Here is a 20341-nt window from a genome sequence, read left to right as displayed (position 1 = left end):
ATCAATCTCCCTTCTAGGGCAGTAAGGTGCCATGATTCTTCGCTTCCTAGCTGTTATACTCCCAAATGTCTCCCTATTCCAATCTTCCATCAGATTTGTAAAGTGATTAATTGTATCCGAAAATGATTCTGATGACAACCATTCACTTTTGACAAGGCCCTTAAAGGAGTTATGACTTAGCAAAACAGAGAAAAACCTGAGCAGCCTTTCTCCCCTCTGTTGAAAATGATTACCCAGATCAATCAAGAGCAGCCTATGATCAAGAGCAGCCTATGACAAAACACAGGAACAACCAGTGCATTACATGAGATAAAAAACTAGTGTGTATATATATAATAAGAAAGAAAAGAAGAGAAAAAAAAGTTAAAATATTAAGCTAAATTCGACATCAATGGAAGTCGAGGCTTATTTAAATAAATAAATCGAAACTCATTGACATCAATAGGAGTCAAGGTCCAATTAAATAAATAAAACAGAAATCTACACACATGGGTAGAGTTCCATTTAAATAAGCAAAGTAGAACTCTATATTAATGAGTGTCGAGTTTCATTTAAATAAATAAAGCAAGATTCTACACTCATAGGTGTTGAGTTCCTAGATCAGACTTGCTGTATTACTTTCTTTTTCTTTGTCCTTTTTGCAATTAAGAGAAAATTAAATAATTATAAATTTATACTAAACTCAACACCTGTGTGTTGAAGTACTTCTCCAAAAAATAAAAAAAAAATGTATTATGCAAAATAACTTCCCCTAAACCTATTGTCAAAACCCTTTTTTGGAGCTTGACCTTTTATTTTAAAAACGAAGACGGAGTTGTCACCAATATTTTTTAATTAGGTGTGATCAGATCACCTTAAAACTTAATTATTTTAAAAAAAAGGTTAAATTTATTAAAACTATAATTTTCGGTCTACAAAATTCAAGAAGTGGGTTTGGGAGTCGGTTACGTATGAGGAAGGATTAACACACTCATAACGCCCAAAATTGGCACCTAGTTGATTACTTGATGTCTTAGCATCGAAAATTAAGAATTCGAAGAGAATTTAAAATACGATCCCCTCTTTTCATGATTTTATTTGATTAAAATATCGCTTACTAAATTAAGTTTTATGGAAAATGCCTTCTTATTTCAAGTTAATCGAGAAGAAAAGATCATGCCCCGTAAGTTATGGCATGATGTCTCAAATCCTCGAAAACAAGAATAATCGCCATTTGATTATTACCTAAGTCCTATGTGTCTTGAATTTTAAAAGGATGTTTGATTATCTTGGTTCAAGGAAAAACTCGTACCTCGTAAGTTAGGACACGATTTCTCAAATCCCCTAATTAAAGAACATCGTTTCTATTCTAATTATTTCTTATGCATCGAGTAAAAACGAATATAACTGTACAAGCCCATTTTTGCCCGGCCCAAAACCTAATTTTTTACAGCCCAAATTCACTAGCCTAACCCAAACAACATAATCCAAGCCCAACCAGGCCCAATACCAAAATCAAACCCAAATTTTAAACTAGGGTTTCAATTTTCTGAAACCCTAGCCTAGTCTAGCGCCGTAACTTGCTGGTCTCGCCGTTTGTCACGCCTGCGCCTCCTCGCCACGCCACCAACTCCCTCACCTGCCCTCTGACTCCCTGCAAGATGAAAGAACACGCAAAGTAGAGACCAAGCAGTAGAAAGTAGATTTTATTGTATCATTTTCGGGGGATAAAAAGGCAGAACATCTCAAAAAGGGGGGCTTCATCACTGTAATCATGGGGGGGATTTTTCTTTTATTTTTTCTTTTCGGCAAAAGCCGAGTTTGCTGTAAAAGAAGAAGAGTTTTCTCTTCTTTCGGTTTGCTATGAACATTAAGATAAATAAGAAAACCAAAACAGATTTTTGAAGGTGACTTTTTCTCTTTTTTTTGTTTGTTCTATTTTATTTTTTTATTTTATCTTTTACATAAGAAATACGAAATAAAAAGGAGGCAAAGAAAGCTTACCTGCGCCGCGCCGGAGAAAGGGGGAAAGCGAACGGTTTTCTCATTTTCCTTCTGATTTTGGCCCATTTTTAACGAACCCAACCTCGAATCCGGGTTCCCAGGAATGATCGGCTTCAAATAGGGCTAAAAAGGTCCATTCTTGCACCTCCGGCCGCCGCTTGCGGCGGAGCCACGGCGAAGGTGAACTGGACCGGTGGCCGGATTCTGGGAAGAAGATGAGAGGAGAGTTTTGAAAAAAAAATTTTAAAGAATGGGGGCTGAATGAAAGTTTTTCAGAAAATTTAGGCTTAAATACTGATATAAAACGGCACCGTTTTGATAGGGTCAGGACAGCCCCAAAACGACGTCGTTTTGGGCTCCTAACCCAAGACCCGACCCGTCTGCCTTAGGGGATCCGCGTGTTTTAACGGAAGGGCTAATTGCGCATTTAGCCCTTCCGCTTTTTAATACTTTTAAAATTAGGTTCTTTTAATCTTTTGAATTTTACCCGAAATTTTATTGCGTTTTCAATTAGTCCCTTCTGAAACTACGTCGTTTTAAAGGCGAAGGACAAATTTCCTCTTTAGTCCCTCCATGTCTCGCGCGTGTTTAGAATTATCCCTCCCTTTTTATTTATTTGTGATTTGACCCCAAATTTTGTTAAATTTTTAACTTAGTCCTTTTGTTATTTTGTTTATTTTCTTAATATTATATTATTATTATTATTTCCTCATTTATATATATATACATACTTATATATATTTTATATTTTATAATTTTTATATATATTTTTATATACATATACGTGTATATACATACATAAACTTTTATATTTAATAATTTTGAAATACATATATACATATATTTTTCATATTTTTATAAATTTATGTGCATACACACTTTTTTTTATATAACATATATACTTATATTATATATATATACATATTATTTTATAATCTATATACCTATATATGTAAATGTTTATGCTTTTATTTTTTTTATAATCCATATACATATCTTTTATTTATTTTATTTATTTATTTATTTATTTGTATGTCTGTTATTATTATTTATTATGCTTTAGAATTTTTATTTGCTTATTACTCGTTATTGTCAATACGCGATTAATTTTATTTATATACATGTGGCTTCTTATTTATTTATCTTTTGTTTTTGCTTGTATTATTTTTTTACTTACATCATTATCATTGTTATTCCATTACACCCATTTTTTAATTAGATTTCAAGAAGAAATTTTAAAAATATAAGTAATACTCGGTATTTGGGATCTTCGAGAGAATCGAGCCCTAACGTATTGGGTTCCGACTTTCTTCGTTGAACTTAAATAATCGAGATTACTCTTTTAAAAATGATAAAAAGCTCGTTATCTGTAATTCAATATGTTTTGTCCTAACGCATTGGATGTGACGTGTTGTTTTCTCGAAATGAGGATTTTTCGAAATAAATGTAATATTCAATGTTTAATATTTTGATAAATTGTGCCCTAACGTATTGGGTTGCGATTTCTTCATTTGATTTAAACAATTGAATATTCTTTTAAACTTCATTACATGAATCTTTTCAAACTCAAGTTTTAAATGATATCGGGAATTAAAAAAGGATCGTGTCCTAACTTATTGGTCGTGATCCCTTTTTTATCCAAGATAAATATTTTTTGAACAAGCATTTTCATTCGCGTATCGAGAATTCGAGACATTGTGTCCTAACTTACTGGATATGATTCTCTTTCTCGAATAACGAGAATCTTGCCATTTTTCTCGAAAATTTTCAACGTTTTAATACAAGGATCGTATTTTTTAAAATCCTCCAAAGTTCTCAATTTTCGACATTAAGACATTAAGTAATCAACTAGGTACCAATTTTGGGCGTATCAAGGGTGCTAATCCTTCCTCGTGCGTAACCGACTCCCGAACCCATTTTTTTGAATTTCGTGCACCAAAATCGTTGTTTTAAATAAAATTAAATCGTTTATTAAAAACAACCACTTTTCAAGGTGATCCAATCACACTTTATAAAAAAGGATTGGTGGCGACTCCCGTTTTATTTTTCAAAACCCAAGTCGACCCCGTTTTTCATCCAAAAAATGGTGTCAACAGCTTGGCGACTCCACTGGGGACTTTAAATAAGAGAGTCAAGCCACGAGTTGATTATTTCTTGTCTTTTTGTCGAAAGTTGAAAATGTGATTTAAATATACGATCCTCTCATTGCATTTCATTTGTTTTGAGTTATAGTTTTCATCCTATTTTGTATTTTAAATTTTTTATGCCTTTTTGCATTGCGTTACATGACTGTTGGTCACACCTGCATTGCATTGCATGACTGTTGGTCACACCTTCTTAAGTGGGAGTGAGAAGCTAGTCCTTCGTAAGGTTTTCACCTCCGTGCAGGATGGTGGATCACTTTCGGGATACATCTGTACCTATGTCTTCGTGAGATTTTCATCTCCGTGCAGCCATAGGGAAATGTATTCCCCTGAACCGAACTCGGTCCGTATGAGCCTATAATGGGTGAGGATCGAGGAATTTGTTGGTTCGGGTATCCTTCCTTTAGAACCAAACCTCATGTAGTGAACCTTAGGAGCCCACCCTAGATAGAACCACTTCGAGCCCCTAGTATTCACCCGAATAGGTATTCTATTTATTCCTGCTTGCTTCTGTTTTGTACTAACCTGTTTTCTTTTGTTATGGTTGCATTGCATTTTCATCATAAAGAGGTGTTGATTCAGGTTCGGTTGTTAAAATAGAGAGCTTGTCATAAGGAAATGGGTCTTTTGATAAAGTGGAAAATAATACGGTTGCCCGAATATGTTTCGAGAACACACAACAAGAGAAAGATGATAGAGGACAACACAACTATTGCTCCGTTGCCCGAGGATTCAAGATGACAAAGATTATAGGAGAGCAGCTGAACTTTCTTAAAGAGAAGTTAATGAGCATCACGAGGATAAGCGAGCAGCAAGTCGAGGCCCGAATCAAGTAAAAAGGAGATAAAAGAGACATTCCTTTTGAAGAGTTTGTGAGATTCATCTTAACGCTCGAATGAAGAAGAGGATCAAATGTCTTCGCCTATGAGGGCAAAGCCGTATATATATCTACTTTATGTAAAGAGATTTGTTTTCTAGTCAAGTTGTTCTAATAGAATTGAACCAAGAATCAACGTCTCTTTTTACATCCATTTCATGCATTTGCATTGCATTACATCATATGCATTAGATTTTCACAAAAAGACCCTAATTGAGTAAAATTTTTTCAGTTAACTTGGGAACCAAAAAAGTCTATCGACTTAGCATCATTACGGTACCCAAAAAAAAAGCATGGACCAAAGATTAAAAATAATTGAACGACTCCAAAGGGGGCAAGACAAACTACAACTGCAAATACAAGAACGGTTAGCTAAGGTCCAACAAGATAGAGTTCTGTGAAGGGGTCAAAAAATGTTCATAACAATGAAGACAACTGAAAAAGGACCTTGTTAGATATCCGCCCATATAAACTTGGGAGTGTTCTAAATAATCAGAATGTAGAAGAGACCCTTATAGTATTCAGAACTTACTCAGAGTAATATTCAAAACACACTTGTTGCTTTCAGTCTAGAGGCAACAAGAAGTCTTTTGTGAAATAGGCTCGTGTCTGAACGTCATTATTTCAATGGAATGCATCTTTGCAATCTTTTGAACCAATATTCTTTCATTTCTTGAATGATTATTCTTTTATTCTTTCATCCAAATCATTCATTCATTCATTTATAATCATACTGTGCAGACACTTATTCTTAAATTCATACATTATTTGTATATTCTCTTGTACCTACAATAGGTCCCTCAGATATTAATGACATGAGTGACACTGCTACAGACTTAAATTTTCCTCTTGAGCGAGGCATGTGTTTGGACAGATCTCACGACTTTGAAAATGACATGGATCGTAGCTTATCTCCGAACTTGTTGAGGGTGGTAGAATAAGTGGATAGACAGATCCTACCTCACAAGGAATCATTAGAAATTGTGAGCATGATGAAGAAAAGAATTGACCTGACCGCAAAGACGAAGCGAGACCTCAAGAATTCAATGATCATACCAGGATATGCCTGGGTTAACCGTTAATAATGAAACCTGCACAACAGCGCGATGTCAGAAATTTGCAGTAAGAATGATGCAATTCTTTGCCGAGGCAATGCCTTTCTCGTTGACTCATCATAGCTTTGCCCATTGGAAGTCGAGCTTCCATCTCTTTAAGTTTTTCGTTGGATTTTATCCTAATTGAAGAGGAAAATCCAAAGTTTTTTGTCGTAGTTTCGCCCCAGAAGGCTCTATGAAAGAAATCTAATACCAAAGAAGGTTTTTCGCATACAAGATGAAAGTGGAAGATCTTATGTGGAAGATTTTAGAATAACATTGATTTTGATCGAAAAGCATGACCAGGATTTGCCTGATCCCGTGAGTTCCGATTCAAAAAAAAACAAAAACAAAAAAAATCGAAAAACTCAAAGTCAAAAATAGGAGAAAGAGAAATAAGAAAAAAGAAAAAGAAAAATGAGAGGTCAAGGCGAAAACCCGCAAAGGGCACTTTGACCAAAGGTGGATCTGAGTTAAAAACCCGAAAAGGGCGACTCAAATTTTGAGCAAAATGGGGCATGGTAAGCATCATCATCGAAAGCTTCTAATGGGCATTGCTCCACTGTTGAGATCATTAAATGAATAGAGGCTACTTCATGCGTCAATGTCATCACATGCCGATAGTATTGGAAAATATATTGAACTTGAACAATAGCACAATAGATGAGGTCTGAAATCAATCCAGGAGCAGACACCACATTTCGTCACCGAATTTCCTAGAGGTGAACAAGGACTGGCATGAGAAATTATCATTTGCCCTCATTACTTGTCGAACATCTGTACTGGGGCAACGCCTCTCTTTTTGGTTTACAGGATTGAGGTAGTTTTACCTATTGAAATCCCCTCATTGCTTGTTAGAGGGATCCAATCGCGATGTGATCAGTTGACCCTAGGAAAAGGGTTAAAAGCTATTCATCAAGGGTCGGATGTACCAAAAATAAATGATATAAGCCCGTAATAAATAAGCTCGTCTCAGAGAATTTCACGAGAGGGCTGGATGTTGAAAAAGATTCTTCCTTAACAAAAGGATTCTAAAGGGAAATGAATGCCAAGCCGAGGATGTCCCTGTGTTGTAAAGAAGACCTTTTTCAGAGGAGCACTGATCCTGAGTGAGATTTCTAATCCTATAAACTCGGATCCAGTCAAGAAACACTTCGTTTAAAGAAGAAGAAATGACCAAGGTGAAAATCCGCAAAGGGCATTTTGAGGCAAAAAAAAAACTTTGCTAGGGCAATGCCGTTCTCTTGAGCCTATCGCGAATTTGCCTATTAAAGACGAGATTCTTTCTGAGTTTTTGGAACCAATCCCGATCGAGGAGGAATGTTCAAAGTTATCCATCATGGTCAAATGTGCCAAAAGCAAATGATGCGAGCTCAAAAAAAAAAAGGAGAAGAAGAAGTTCGCCCTAGAGAATTTCATGAGAGGACCTGGTATCGAAGAAGATCCTTCCCACACAAAAAGAACTTCATGCCAAGATGGAAAGAACCTTATGTGGAAGGCCTTATCTGGAAAAGCGTCAATCTTGATCAGAAAGGATAATGAGGACATGCCTAATCCAAAGAGTTTAGATCAAAAAACAAAAAAAGAAAAAAGAGAGGCCAGGGTGAAAACCCGCAAAGGGCACCTTGAGACCAAAGGGGATTTGAGTTGAAAACCCGAAAAGGGCAGCTCAAATTTTTGATCATAATGGGACATTAGGTGATCAGGGCGACTCAAATTTTGATCAGATCGGTGCATATGTTGATCTTGCTATACCTGAATCAATAGGAAAGGGTAGGCGGCATCTTGGGGCATCGACAAAGTTTTGTTGATCTCCTAAACACATATCTCCAGAAAGTTTGTACAGAGAAATTCAAGCTGCGATATCTGAGGCACTCAACCTTCATATTATTTATATTAAATTTGTTATTCTCGGAATACTTCATTCTTTTCCAAGATACAATTCCCAATCAATTGCATTATTATGTTTTTATGTTGATAATTTATTCCTTTCGAGCTATGCTCAGAACCAACTTTATTCTTATAACCCTTTTTGCAAGCGTGTTGCATTGGAATAATGGACTAATAAAACTTTCACAAAGGAAGTTTTGCATATTACTCTAGAAGTTTCTAAATAATATAGGAACCTGAAACAGAACTATTGTTTAAAAAACACCAAGTTTAAAGGGTGAAATATCTAAGAAGGAAGAGTCTAAGTTAAAGACTATCCTTTCAGATTTTTTTGTCCAAACATTGATTGAACAAAATGACAAGATGTCGTGTTGTTGACAAAGCTTCAATGAACAAACAAGCAATGATCACCGAGTGATAAGAAAAGGTTTTCTCGGAGAAGAAAATTTTGCATGAGCATTTGGTATGAAACCCTGGGAATGGTGTAGAAGACCAAAGAGATTCAGATCCGGTATCCTTGAATTGCGATAGGAGAAGATTGAGAAAAGCCATATCTTTCTACCCTTGTGTTACAGTGGGAGATTGATGGTACAAATTTTATGTCCCAGTGGTTTGAACTTTAACATTCACAGTAGGGGGCAATCAGATTAAGTGTTTCTTTGGATATACTAGCTGAGCAAGAAAGCGATGTAGCATGTCAGTGATAAAGCCTTAATAAGCTTTTGCGTGATGATAACCTAAGCATTAAGGAATCATTTTCATGACATTTTGCATTCATTCAAATGTCACTCATACACATATAGTTAGGAGCATTTGATTCGTTATGATCATGTCATCCTAATCACCAGGCACAATTAGGTTCATAAAATAGAATATACAGGTCATGTTCCCCAGAGAACAGATCAACGAAGTTAAAGATCTTGCCTTCCTGCATTGACAGCGAAGTAGGTCGAAGACACAAACCTTGCCTCTCTCGGTTGTGATGGAACTGGTTGAAGACAAAAGATCTTGCCTTCCTGCATTGACAGCGAAGTAGGTCGAAGACACAAACCTTGCCTCTCTCGGTTGTGATGGAGCTGGTTGAAGACAACAGATCTTGCCTTCCTGCATTAACAATGAAGCAGGTCGAAGACACAAACCTTGCCTCTCTCGGTTGTGATGGAGCTGGTTGAAGACAAAAGATCTTGCCTTCCTGTATTAACAGCGAAGTAGATCGAAGACACAAACCTTGCCTCTCTCAGTTGTGATGGAGCTGGTTGAAGACAAAAGATCTTGCCTTCCTGCATTGACAGCGAAGCAGGTCAAAGACACAAACCTTGCCTCTCTCGTTTGTGATAGAGCTGGTTGAAGACAAAAGATCTTGCCTTCCTGCATTGACAGCGAAGCAGGTCGAAGACACAAACCTTGCCTCTCTCGATTGTGATGGAGCTGGTTGAAGACAAAAGATCTTGCCTTCCTGCATTGACAGCGAAGCAGATCGAAGACACAAACCTTGCCTCTCTCGGTTGTAGTGGAGCTGGTTGAAGACAACAGATCTAGCCTTCCTGCCTTGACAGCAAAGCAGATCGAAGACACCAGCCTTGCCTTTTTGTACTGACAGCGGAGCAGAATGAAGATAGCAGATCTTGCCTTCTTGTACTAACAGCGAAGCAGATCGAAGAAACCATAGTTTGCAATTAAAATGATTGAAGCTACAACAGCGGATCTTACTTTCCTAGCATTGTAGTGGAATAGATTGAAGCTACAACAGCAGATCTTACTTCCCTAACATTGCAATTAAGAATATTGAAGCTACAACAGCGGATCTTACTTTTCTAGCGTTGCAGTGGAACAGATTGAAGCTACAACAACAGATCTTACTTCCCTGACATTGCAAATAAGAAGATTGAAGCTACAACAGCGGATCTTACTTTCCTAGCATTGCAGTGGAATAGATTGAAGCTACAATAGCGGATCTTACTTCCCCGACATTGCAATTAAAATATTGAAGCTACAACAGCGGATCTTACTTTCCTAGGTTGCAGTGGAACAGATTGAAGCTACAACAACAGATCTTACTTCCCTGACATTGCAAATAAGAAGATTGAAGCTACAACAGCGGATCTTACTTTCCTAGCATTGCAGTGGAACAGATTGAAGCTACAATAGCGGATCTTACTTCCCTGACATTGCAATTAAAAGATTGAAGCTACAACAGTGAATCTTACTTTCCTAGCGTTGCAATGGAACAGATTGAAGCTACAACAGCGGATCTCACTTACCTGACATTGTAATTAAAAATATTGAAGCTACAACAGCGGATCTCACTTCCCTGACATTGTAATTAAAAAGATTGAAGCTACAACAGCGGATCTTACTTTCCTAGCATTGCAGTGGAACAGATTGAAGCTACAATAGCGGATCTTACTTTCCTAACATTGTAATTAAAAGATTGAAGCTACAACAGCGGATCTTACTTTCCTAGCGTTGCAGTGGAACAGATTGAAGCTACAACAGCGGATCTCACTTCACTGACGTTGCAATTAAAAAGATTGAAGCTACAACAGCGGATCTTACTTTCCTAGCGTTGCAGTGGAACAGATTGAAGCTACAACAGCGGATCTTACTTCCCTGACATTGCAATTAAAAAGATTGAAGCTACAACAGCGGATCTTACTTTCCTAGCGTTGCAGTGGAGCAGATTGAAGCTACAACAGTGGATCTTACTTCCTTTACATTTCAATTAAAAAGATTGAAGCTACAACAGCGGATCTTACTTCCCAGGCGATGCAGCGGAACAGATTGAAGCTATGACGATGAATCTTGCTTCCCCGACATCGCAACTCAAAAGATTGAATCCACAATGGCGAAACTTACTTCCCAGGCGATGCAGCGGAACAGATTGAAGCTATGACGGTGAACCTCGCTTCCCCGACATCGCAACTCAAAAGGTTGAAGCCACAATGGCGAAACTTACTTCCCAGGCAATGCAGCGGAACAGATTGAAGATACGACAGTGAATCTCATTTCCCCGACATTGCAAGTAAATAGATTGAAGCCACGACGGTGAATCTTACTTCCTGAAATTGCAGTTAAACAGACAGAAGAAGCCAATTCTATTTCCCTGAAGTTGCAGTGGAGCTGATTAAAACCACAGAACTTATCACTCTACAGCAATAGTAGAGAAGATCGCATCAAGTCTTATCTCTCTAAGCAGTAGCGGAGCAGACAAAAGAAACCAATCCTATCTCCTTGAGCAGCAGTGGAGTAGATTGAAGATTGTAGATCTTATCTCTAAGCAATAGTAGAGCAGATCGTATCCAGTCTTATCTCCCTAAAGTTGCAGTAGAGCAGATGAAAGAAATCAATCCTATCTCTCTGAAGTTGTTGCGAAGAAGATTGAAGCTACAAGTCAGATCTTTCTGAGGTGCAGTGGAGTGGATTAAAGCAACAAGACACAGTGGATTGGAATAAAGCTACTTGAAAAGAGAAGCACCAAAATGAGTCAAGAATCAGCAAGACTGGGCAAAAATGGGTTTTTCTTAGTCTTTGCTCTGTTCTCGTTACACGACAACGAGCAAAGAGGGGCAGCTGTACAAGCCCATTTTTGCCCGGCCCAAAACCTATTTTTTTACAGCCCAATTCGCTAGCCTAACCCAAACAACATAATCCAAGCCCAACCAGGCCCAATACCCAAATCAGACCCAAATTTTAAACTAGGGTTTCAGTTTTCTGAAACCCTAGCCTAGTCTAGCGCCGTAACTTGCTGGTCTCGCTGTTTGTCACGTCTGCGCCTCCTCTGCCATGCCACCAACTCCCTCACCTGCCCTCTGACTCCCTGCAAGATGAAATAACACGCAAAGTAGAGACCAAGCAGTAGAAAATAGATTTTATTGTATCATTTTTGGGGGATAAAAAGACAGAAGATCATCTCAAAAAGGGGGTTTCATCACTGTAATCATGGGGGGGATTTTTCTTTTATTTTTTCTTTTCGGCAAAAGCCGAGTTTGCTGTAAAAGAAGAAGAGTTTTCTCTTCTTTCGGTTTGCTATGAACATTAAGATAAATAAGAAAACCAAAACAGATTTTTAAAGGTGACTTTTTCTCTTTTTTTTGTTTGTTTTATTTTATTTTTTTTATTTTATCTTTTACATAAGAAATACGAAATAAAAAGGAGGCAAAGAAAGCTTCCCTACGCCGCGCCGGAGAAAGGGGGAAAGCGAACGGTTTTCTCATTTTCCTTCTGGTTTTGGCCCATTTTTGACGAACCCAACCTCGAATCCGGGTTCCCAGGAATGATCGGCTTCAAATAGGGCTAAAAAGGTCCATTCTTGCACCTCCGGCCGCTGCTTGCGGCGGAGCCACGGCGGAGGTGAACTGGACCGGTGGCCGGATTCTGGGAAGAAGATGAGAGGAGAGTTTTGAAAATTTTTTTTTAAAGAATGGGGCTGAATGAAAGTTTTTCAGAAAATTTGGGCTTAAATACTAATATAAAACGGCACCGTTTTGATAGGGTCAGGACAGCCCCAAAACGACGTCGTTTTGGGCTCCTGACCCGAGACCCGACCCGTCTGCCTTAGGGGATCCGCGTGTTTTAACGGAAGGGCTAATTGCGCGTTTAGCCCTTCCGCTTTTTAATGTTTTTAAAATTAGGTTATTTTAATCTTTTGAATTTTACCCGAAATTTTATTGCGTTTTCAATTAGTCCCTTCTGAAACTATGTCGTTTTAAAGGAGAAGGACAAATTTCCTCTTTAGTCCCTCCATGTCTCGCGCGTGTTTAGAATTATCCCTCCCTTTTTATTTATTTGTGATTTGACCCCGAATTTTGTTAAATTTTTAACTTAGTCCTTTTGTTATTTTGTTTATTTTCTTAATATTATATTATTATTATTATTTCCTCATTTATATATAAATACATACTTATATATATTTTATATTTTATAATTTTTATATATATTTTATATACATATACGTGTATATACATACTTACATAAACTTTTATATTTAATAATTTTGAAATACATATATACATATATTTTTCATATTTTTATAAATTTATGTGCATACACACTTTTTTTTATATAACATATATACTTATATTATATATATACATATTATTTTATAATCTATATACCTATATATGTAAATGTTTATGCTTTTATTTTTTTATAATCCATATACATATCTTTTATTTATTTTCTTTATTTATTTATTTATTTGTATGTCTATTATTATTATTTATTATGCTTTAGAATTTTTATTTTCTTATTACTCGTTATTGTACATACGCGATTAATTTTATTTATATACATGTGGCTTCTTATTTATTTATCTTTTGTTTTTGCTTGTATTATTTTTTTACTTACATCATTATCATTGTTATTCCATTACACCCATTTTTAATTAGATTTCAAGAAGAAATTTTAAAAATATAAGTAATACTCGGTATTTGGGATCTTCGAGAGAATCGAGCCCTAACGTATTGGGTTCCGACTTTCTTCGTTGAACTTAAATAATCGAGATTACTCTTTTAAAAATGATAAAAAGCTCGTTATCGATAATTCAATATGTTGTGTCCTAACGCATTGATGTGACATGTTGTTTTCTCGAAACGAGGATTTTTCGAAATAAATGTAATATTCAATGTTTAATATTTTGATAAATTGTGCCCTAACGTATTGGGTTGCGATTTCTTCATTTGATTTAAACAATTGAATATTCTTTTAAACTTCATTACATGAATCTTTTCAAACTCAAGTTTTAAACGATATCGGGAATTAAAACAGGATCGTGTCCTAACTTATTGGTCGTGATCCCTTTTTTATCCAAGATAGTTAAATATTTTTTGAACAAGCATTTTCATTCGCGTATCGAGAATTCGAGACATTGTGTCCTAACTTACTGGATATGATTCTCTTTCTCGAATAACGTGAATCATGCCCTTTTTCTCGAAAATTTTCAACGTTTTAATACAAGGATCGTATTTTTTAAAATCCTCCAAAGTTCTCAATTTTCGACATTAAGACATTAAGTAATCAACTAGGTACCAATTTTGGGCGTATCGAGGGTGCTAATCCTTCCTCGTGCGTAACCGACTCCCGAACCCATTTTTTGAATTTCGTGGACCAAAATCGTTGTTTTAAATAAAATTAAATCGTTTATTAAAAACAACCACTTTTCAAGGTGATCCAATCACACATTATAAAAAAGGATTGGTGGCGACTCCCGTTTCATTTTTCAAAACCCAAGCTGACCCCGTTTTTCATCCAAAAAATGGTGTCAACAATAACATTTAATGTGATGTGCAATTAATTTATTTGGGTATAGTACAAAGATGAACAAATATTTAAGCATGTTACGTACTATAGCAATGGCAAAAATAGAACAAAATAACTACATAGGTAAAAAACAGAACTATAATATACCAAAATAATAGTGAGAATAAAATAATAGTAGTCATGCTAATAAATAATAATAATACATCTATAATAGTAATAATAATATTAATCAGTGATGGTAACAATAAATAATTATGATATGATTAATATCGTATTTAATGAAAAAAATAAAATAAAAATGAAAGTATAAAAATAAGATAAATATGTAACTTAAAGGGGAAAATTATAAATGACATAAATTAGAAATGTTAAAAAATAAAAATAAGAAAAAGGAAGGGCTGAATTAAATAAATGGACTAAATTAAGATTTAAACAAAATTTAAAGCATGGATAGCAAAAAAACGTAAAGAAAGGAGAAATAAAGGACTAAATTGAAAATATAACCAAATTTAAATCCTAAATTATAAGAAAACAAAACATAAAGGACTAAATTAAAATGGGAAGAAACGTATAGGGACTCATTGGGAAATTATCCCAACCCGATGTCATTCCCTTATGCCAATAGTGGGTCAAGGGACTGACTTGTAAAGAAGGAATAGGACAAAATCAAAACGGGGCAAAAAAGCATAAGGACAAAAGTGGCAATTAGACCCTCCCCTTGAAAACACGCGAATCCTGGATGGATCCGGGTCGGGTCAGGCTTGAAACAACATTGTTTTGGGCGTCTGAAGCCAAACCCAAAATGACGTCGTTTTGAGGGGCTATATAAGTTTTAAAAAATGATAAAAAAAATTCATTTTTGCATCAGTTAAAAAAAAACTTTCCCTTTTCTTTTTTTTTCTCTCAAACCCCTCATCATCCGGCCATAGGGTTGTCGTAGTTCCGCCGCGGCCACCGGTCATCGACGACGGCGACCGCCGCCTTCGGTGGTTGGAGTTCACAAAAAGACCCCCTTTTTTACCCTTTCGACTCCCTTAACCCAGATCCGATGCTAAATACCCCTGAAACCCCACCGGAATTCCTAAAAATCCTAAGGAACCCTTCGGTTTCTCTTCTCCGACAAAGTCGTCGATGAACCCCAATGGGTTCGGAGACCTTTCGAGTTGGCGAGAAGTCTCCCACGACAGCAGTGAAAGAGGCAACTACAACAAGTAAGATTTTTAAACTTTCTTTTTTAATTTTTTATATTTTTTGTATATCCTCTTAACAACAATACTTATTAACAATAATTCTTATATCCTCTTATATTAACAACAATACTTATATCAGTCAAATTAATACTTAATCAATTATTCTTAGCATCCAAACAATTCCCACTATAACTCCCACTTGGGAATCAAATATTCTTTTCTTTAGAAAAATCCATGCATACCATGTGTTTTCATTAAAAGCATAGTTTCTAGGAATGATCATAACATCCAACGTATCTAAAATTAAATATACTTTTGCGATAATATACTCGTGGGATCCTGCCATATTAAATTCGAATAATATTGATTTGGATGTAGACTTTTACCTTTACGTGTTTAGGTTGCTTTATCATTATTATTTTTTAATATCGTATATCCATGTTATGTCAAAAATTATCAAGCTTATCATATATAAATAGCTCTTAATTTTGTACGAATATCATACCATGATTGAAGTTATTATTAACTTAAGGGATCGGATATAATTTTAGTTTTTATTAAATCACAATTTTATAAAATTTAAAGGATTAAAGTGGCATTTCACATTTTTAGGAGGGACGGCCCCTGAATCTGAATAAAAATTATAATTTTACTATACTTTTTCATATTATTATCAAAAGAATAAAATTATATATAGCTTTTCTGCTTTTTAATACAATCTTTTAATACTTATTTATATAACTTTTAATAAAAAAATATTAAAAAAAAACTGTTTTCTCACTGATAATTAAATTATAATAAATTTAGAGGATAGATATCCAATCCCAATAAAATATTCACACAGGTAAAGAAATTCTAAATAATTTATATACAAACATTCAAATTAAAATATCCTAATCTAAATATTATTTAAATCTGAATATGAAAAAAATAAATTAAAATATTTGTAAATATCCGAATCTATAATATCTACTGCGATTTTTAGTAAAAGAATATTTTAAATATCACCAAAAATATTTATTTTTTTCCACTAAAAACAATAAAAGCATTTAGTGTCTTAATTTTATTAAAGAAATTATATGATTTTTTCCCTTTAATTTCAAAAACTTAGATTTTGCTTCATTTATATTTTCTTATAATTAAAAGTTGATAAAAAGAATAATGTGACATGTTGCCCACTTAGGTGAAAAAGGGAAAAGGGAATAGAAAAAGGGGACAAGGGTTTCTTATCCTATCTAAAGAACATGATTATTCTACCAAAGAATAAAAAACATAATCATTAGCTCCATAAAGATGTAAGAAATTGATTGATTGACCATAGATAACAATATGTACACGGAAACAAAAAGAAAAGATATTGAATCCTTTATTTATTATTTATTAGTGTTGGTAGGTTTATTTACTATTAGTATAAAAATAGTGATAAAAATAAAATTAAATATTATAACAAAACCTAAACACACTAAAGTAAACACTCATAAAAAAGGCTATCGAAAAATGCAAATCCTGGTAGTAAAGTATAGAATGTGAAAGACCCATTCACAACTTGGCACCTTCTCAAACTTTAGGTTGAAGCTTCCTAGTGATTGAAACTGCTGTAATATTGTTGTATAAATAGCTCTCCATGATGCCCAATGTTGTTCATTCCAGTTTACGGCAAAAGACTCAAAATCCCATGGCTTCTGTTGCAATACCATTCAAAATCATCTTCTTCCTCCTCGTTGTCCGGCTTCGGTCTTCCCCTGTTTTCTCTTCATCCTCCATTAACCTTACAGAAGCTGAAGCCCTTCTAATATGGAAAGCTAGCCTTGACAACAACACCCAAACTATGCTCTCAACCCTGTGGGTCGGAAGCAGCCATTGCAACTGGGTTGGAATCACTTGTGATAAGGTTGGAAGCATCACCAATCTTAGCCTCGCAGGGTATGGTTTGAGATTGAAAGGTACACTTCACAATCTCAACTTCCTTTCCTTTCCTAGCTTGATTAGCCTTAACCTTCAAAACAACTCACTATATGGGTCCATTCCGTCCCACATTGGGAACCTTTCTAAACTTGTCTTCCTTGACTTGTCCTACAATAATTTCTACGGAAATATCCCATCTCAAATAGGAATGCTTAAATCTCTCATTGAACTTAAGCTGTCTAAGAATAGTTTCTATGGGCCAATTCCTCCAACGTTCAACAATCTTACTTATTTGCAGCATTTACAGTTAGGACATAACCATCTCACTGGTCCATTGCCCAAGAACATATGCATAGGGAGATCACTCGCATATTTTGGAGCTATGAATAATAATTTGATAGGTCAGATCCCATCAAGTTTGAGAGATTGCAAAAGCTTATATGGAGTTAGGCTCGAAGGAAACCACTTAACTGGAAATATATCAAAAACTTTTGGTATATATCCAAATTTGAGTTTCATTGCATTAAGTGATAACAGATTTTACGGCGAACTTTCTCCGAAATGGAGCCAATGCCATAATCTACAAAGCCTACAGATTGCCAATAATAACATTACTGGAAAGATACCACTTGAGTTGGGACATGCAACTCAGTTGCAAGAACTCAATCTCTCTTCAAATCATCTAATCGGCGAGATTCCCAAGGAACTAGGAGCATTGACAAAGTTGTCCCGTCTTTCGCTAAGTGGTAACCAACTGTCGGGTAAAATTCCATTTGGTATTGGACTTCTTTCAAATCTACGACAACTTAACTTGGCATCAAACAAGTTAAGTGGATCTATTCCTGACCAACTTGGAAATTGCTCCAGATTACGGAACTTGAATTTGAGCAGGAATAACCTTAGAGAGAGAATTCCATTTTCTATAAGCTACATAAATGGCCTTCAAAGTCTAGATTTAAGTCATAATTCACTTACCGGAGGTATCCCACGTCAGCTTGGAGAATTACATTCCTTGAAAATATTGGACCTTTCTCACAATTTACTCAATGGTTCCATCCCAAAAGCTTTCAGGGATTTGCATGGTTTGACAATTGTGAACGTATCTTTCAATCGATTAGAAGACCTTCAGGCATTTCACGAGGTTTCATTCGATGCTATAAAGAACAATAAAGGCCTATCGAGTAATGCCACTGAACTAAGGCCTCATTTTGTCCCTTCTCGAGCAAATTATGGTCTTAAAAAGGCCACCAAAGACTTCATTTTAGTTGTGTTTCCAAACATTGGTGGTCTACTTTTGCTACTTATAATGGTTGCAACTTTTCGTAGGTTTTGTATGAAGACTCCAACCAAAAATTCCGAGTCAACGGAGGAAGAAAATGGAGATATTTTAACTGTATTGGGATTTGATGGAAGAATACTCCATGATGACATCATTGAAGCCACTGAAAATTTTAGCTCCAACTATTGCATTGGCTCAGGAGGATATGGAACTGTTTACAAAGCTACATTACGAACTGGTCAAGTGGTTGCTGTGAAGAAATTTCACCAATATGTAAATAACATTCTCAACAACTCGAAAGCCTTTGAAAGCGAAATTGCTGCTTTACTAGAAATAAAGCATCGTAACATTGTGCAGATGTATGGCTTTTGTAAACATCGAAAGCATTCTTTTCTGGTTTTTGAGTTTGTAGAAAAGGGGAGTTTGAAAATGGTCTTAAGCAACAATGAACAAGCAGAGGAGTTGGATTGGAAGAAGAGGCTAAATGTAGTTAAGGGATTGGCTAATGCTTTGTCTTATATGCATCATGACTGTTCACAACCTATAATTCATCGAGACATTTCCAGCAACAATGTTCTTTTGGATTCGGACTATGAAGCTCATGTCTCAGACTTTGGCACAGCTAAACTTTTAAAGCCTGACTCCTCCAATTGGACTTCACTTGCAGGCACCTACGGGTATATAGCTCCAGGTATTGACTCATCTTTTTTCCCTAAAAATTCTTTCAACATGTAATTTATTTTATTAGAATTCTTAATTTCTCGTACATTTTTAATTCAGTAGACATAGTTCAAATAGCATCAACGTCACTAGTATATATTTTTATGTAGAGTTGGCCTATACAATGAGAGCAGATGAGAAATGTGATGTCTATAGTTTTGGTGTGCTAACACTAGAAGTTTTATTGGGGAGGCATCCTGGCGATCTTCTTTCATTGACATCGGCATCTATGTCAAATGACAAACAAGTTTTGCTTCAGGATGAGATAGACCCACGTCTCCCACCACCAAAAAACCAAGTTGCAAAGGACATAGCCCCTACTATAATGATAGCAGTTTCTTGCTTGAATAGTAATCCCCAACTTCGACCGACCATGAAACAAGTTGCTGAAGCCCTTAGTTGTAAGTCTCATCCATTGCCAAGCCCTTTCTCGACCGTAGCCTGCCATGGCTAACTATAGTGCTACAGTACAAGTTATATATCTAGGTAAGGTATTTATATTTTCCTCTTATCTACTCTTTTGATCTCTCTTTCTTTCAATCATCTTTTATTTAATTTGGATGTTCAAAAGTTCCTACTTTTGAATAAATTAGGTCAGCAGCATAACAGGATTGCAAGTACTTTCCTAGTGTCACTTCTTGGAATAGAGGAAAGCGTTGGAGTTGTCGATCGTATTTTATCATATTTGTTAAGTTAGAGTTTGTAGTTCTCAATTTCTTTTATGAGAGTGTTTTATATGTTATATATCAATAAAAGTTTTATTATAGTGAGAATTGAATCCAACATATTACTACACATGATAAACATTTATTTTTATCATTTTAACTAAAATATTAATTAACTTTTTATATGGATTTTAAATAAAGTAATATACGTTTGTTAGGTTACCATTTGTAGTCTATTTCAGTATCATAAATAATGTTTACTATTTTATTTCTTTTTTTTTCACTAAGCAAAAATTTATTTATTTTTTCAAATCAATTTGGCTTTTTGAATTAAAT

The 20341-nt window shown here is 35.4% G+C and overlaps 1 protein-coding gene across 2 annotated transcripts; it reads left to right on the top strand.

The window, feature by feature from the left end:
* Positions 1–16921: 16921 nt before the first annotated feature.
* LOC107915170 (MDIS1-interacting receptor like kinase 2) lies at positions 16922–20139 on the top strand. 2 transcript variants are annotated; one of them, XM_016844330.2, is made up of 3 exons: positions 16922–19311; positions 19451–19826; positions 19934–20139. In XM_016844330.2, the coding sequence occupies exons 1-2, from the start codon at positions 17061–17063 to the stop codon at positions 19792–19794; spliced, it is 2595 nt and encodes an 864-aa protein (XP_016699819.1). In that variant the 5' UTR covers positions 16922–17060; the 3' UTR covers positions 19795–19826; positions 19934–20139. The 2 variants fall into 2 exon arrangements, with proteins under 2 accessions (XP_016699819.1, XP_016699818.1); XM_016844329.2 differs by having other exon boundaries at positions 19451–20118.
* Positions 20140–20341: the final 202 nt, after the last annotated feature.

Source organism: Gossypium hirsutum, chromosome D10 (genome assembly GCF_007990345.1).
Source record: "Gossypium hirsutum isolate 1008001.06 chromosome D10, Gossypium_hirsutum_v2.1, whole genome shotgun sequence".
NCBI lineage: Eukaryota > Viridiplantae > Streptophyta > Magnoliopsida > Malvales > Malvaceae > Gossypium > Gossypium hirsutum.
The sequence above is the reverse complement of the archived record's forward strand: the minus strand, read 5'-3'. Positions and strand labels throughout refer to the sequence as shown.

Excerpts from the sequence above, each read along its gene's own strand:
- LOC107915170 (XM_016844330.2), top strand. The coding sequence starts at position 17,061 with ATGATGCCCAATGTTGTTCATTCCAGTTTACGGCAAAAGACTCAAAAT. Across the intron at positions 19,312-19,450 it reads CTACGGGTATATAGCTCCAG|AGTTGGCCTATACAATGAGA; the intron begins GTATTGACTCAT and ends ATTTTTATGTAG.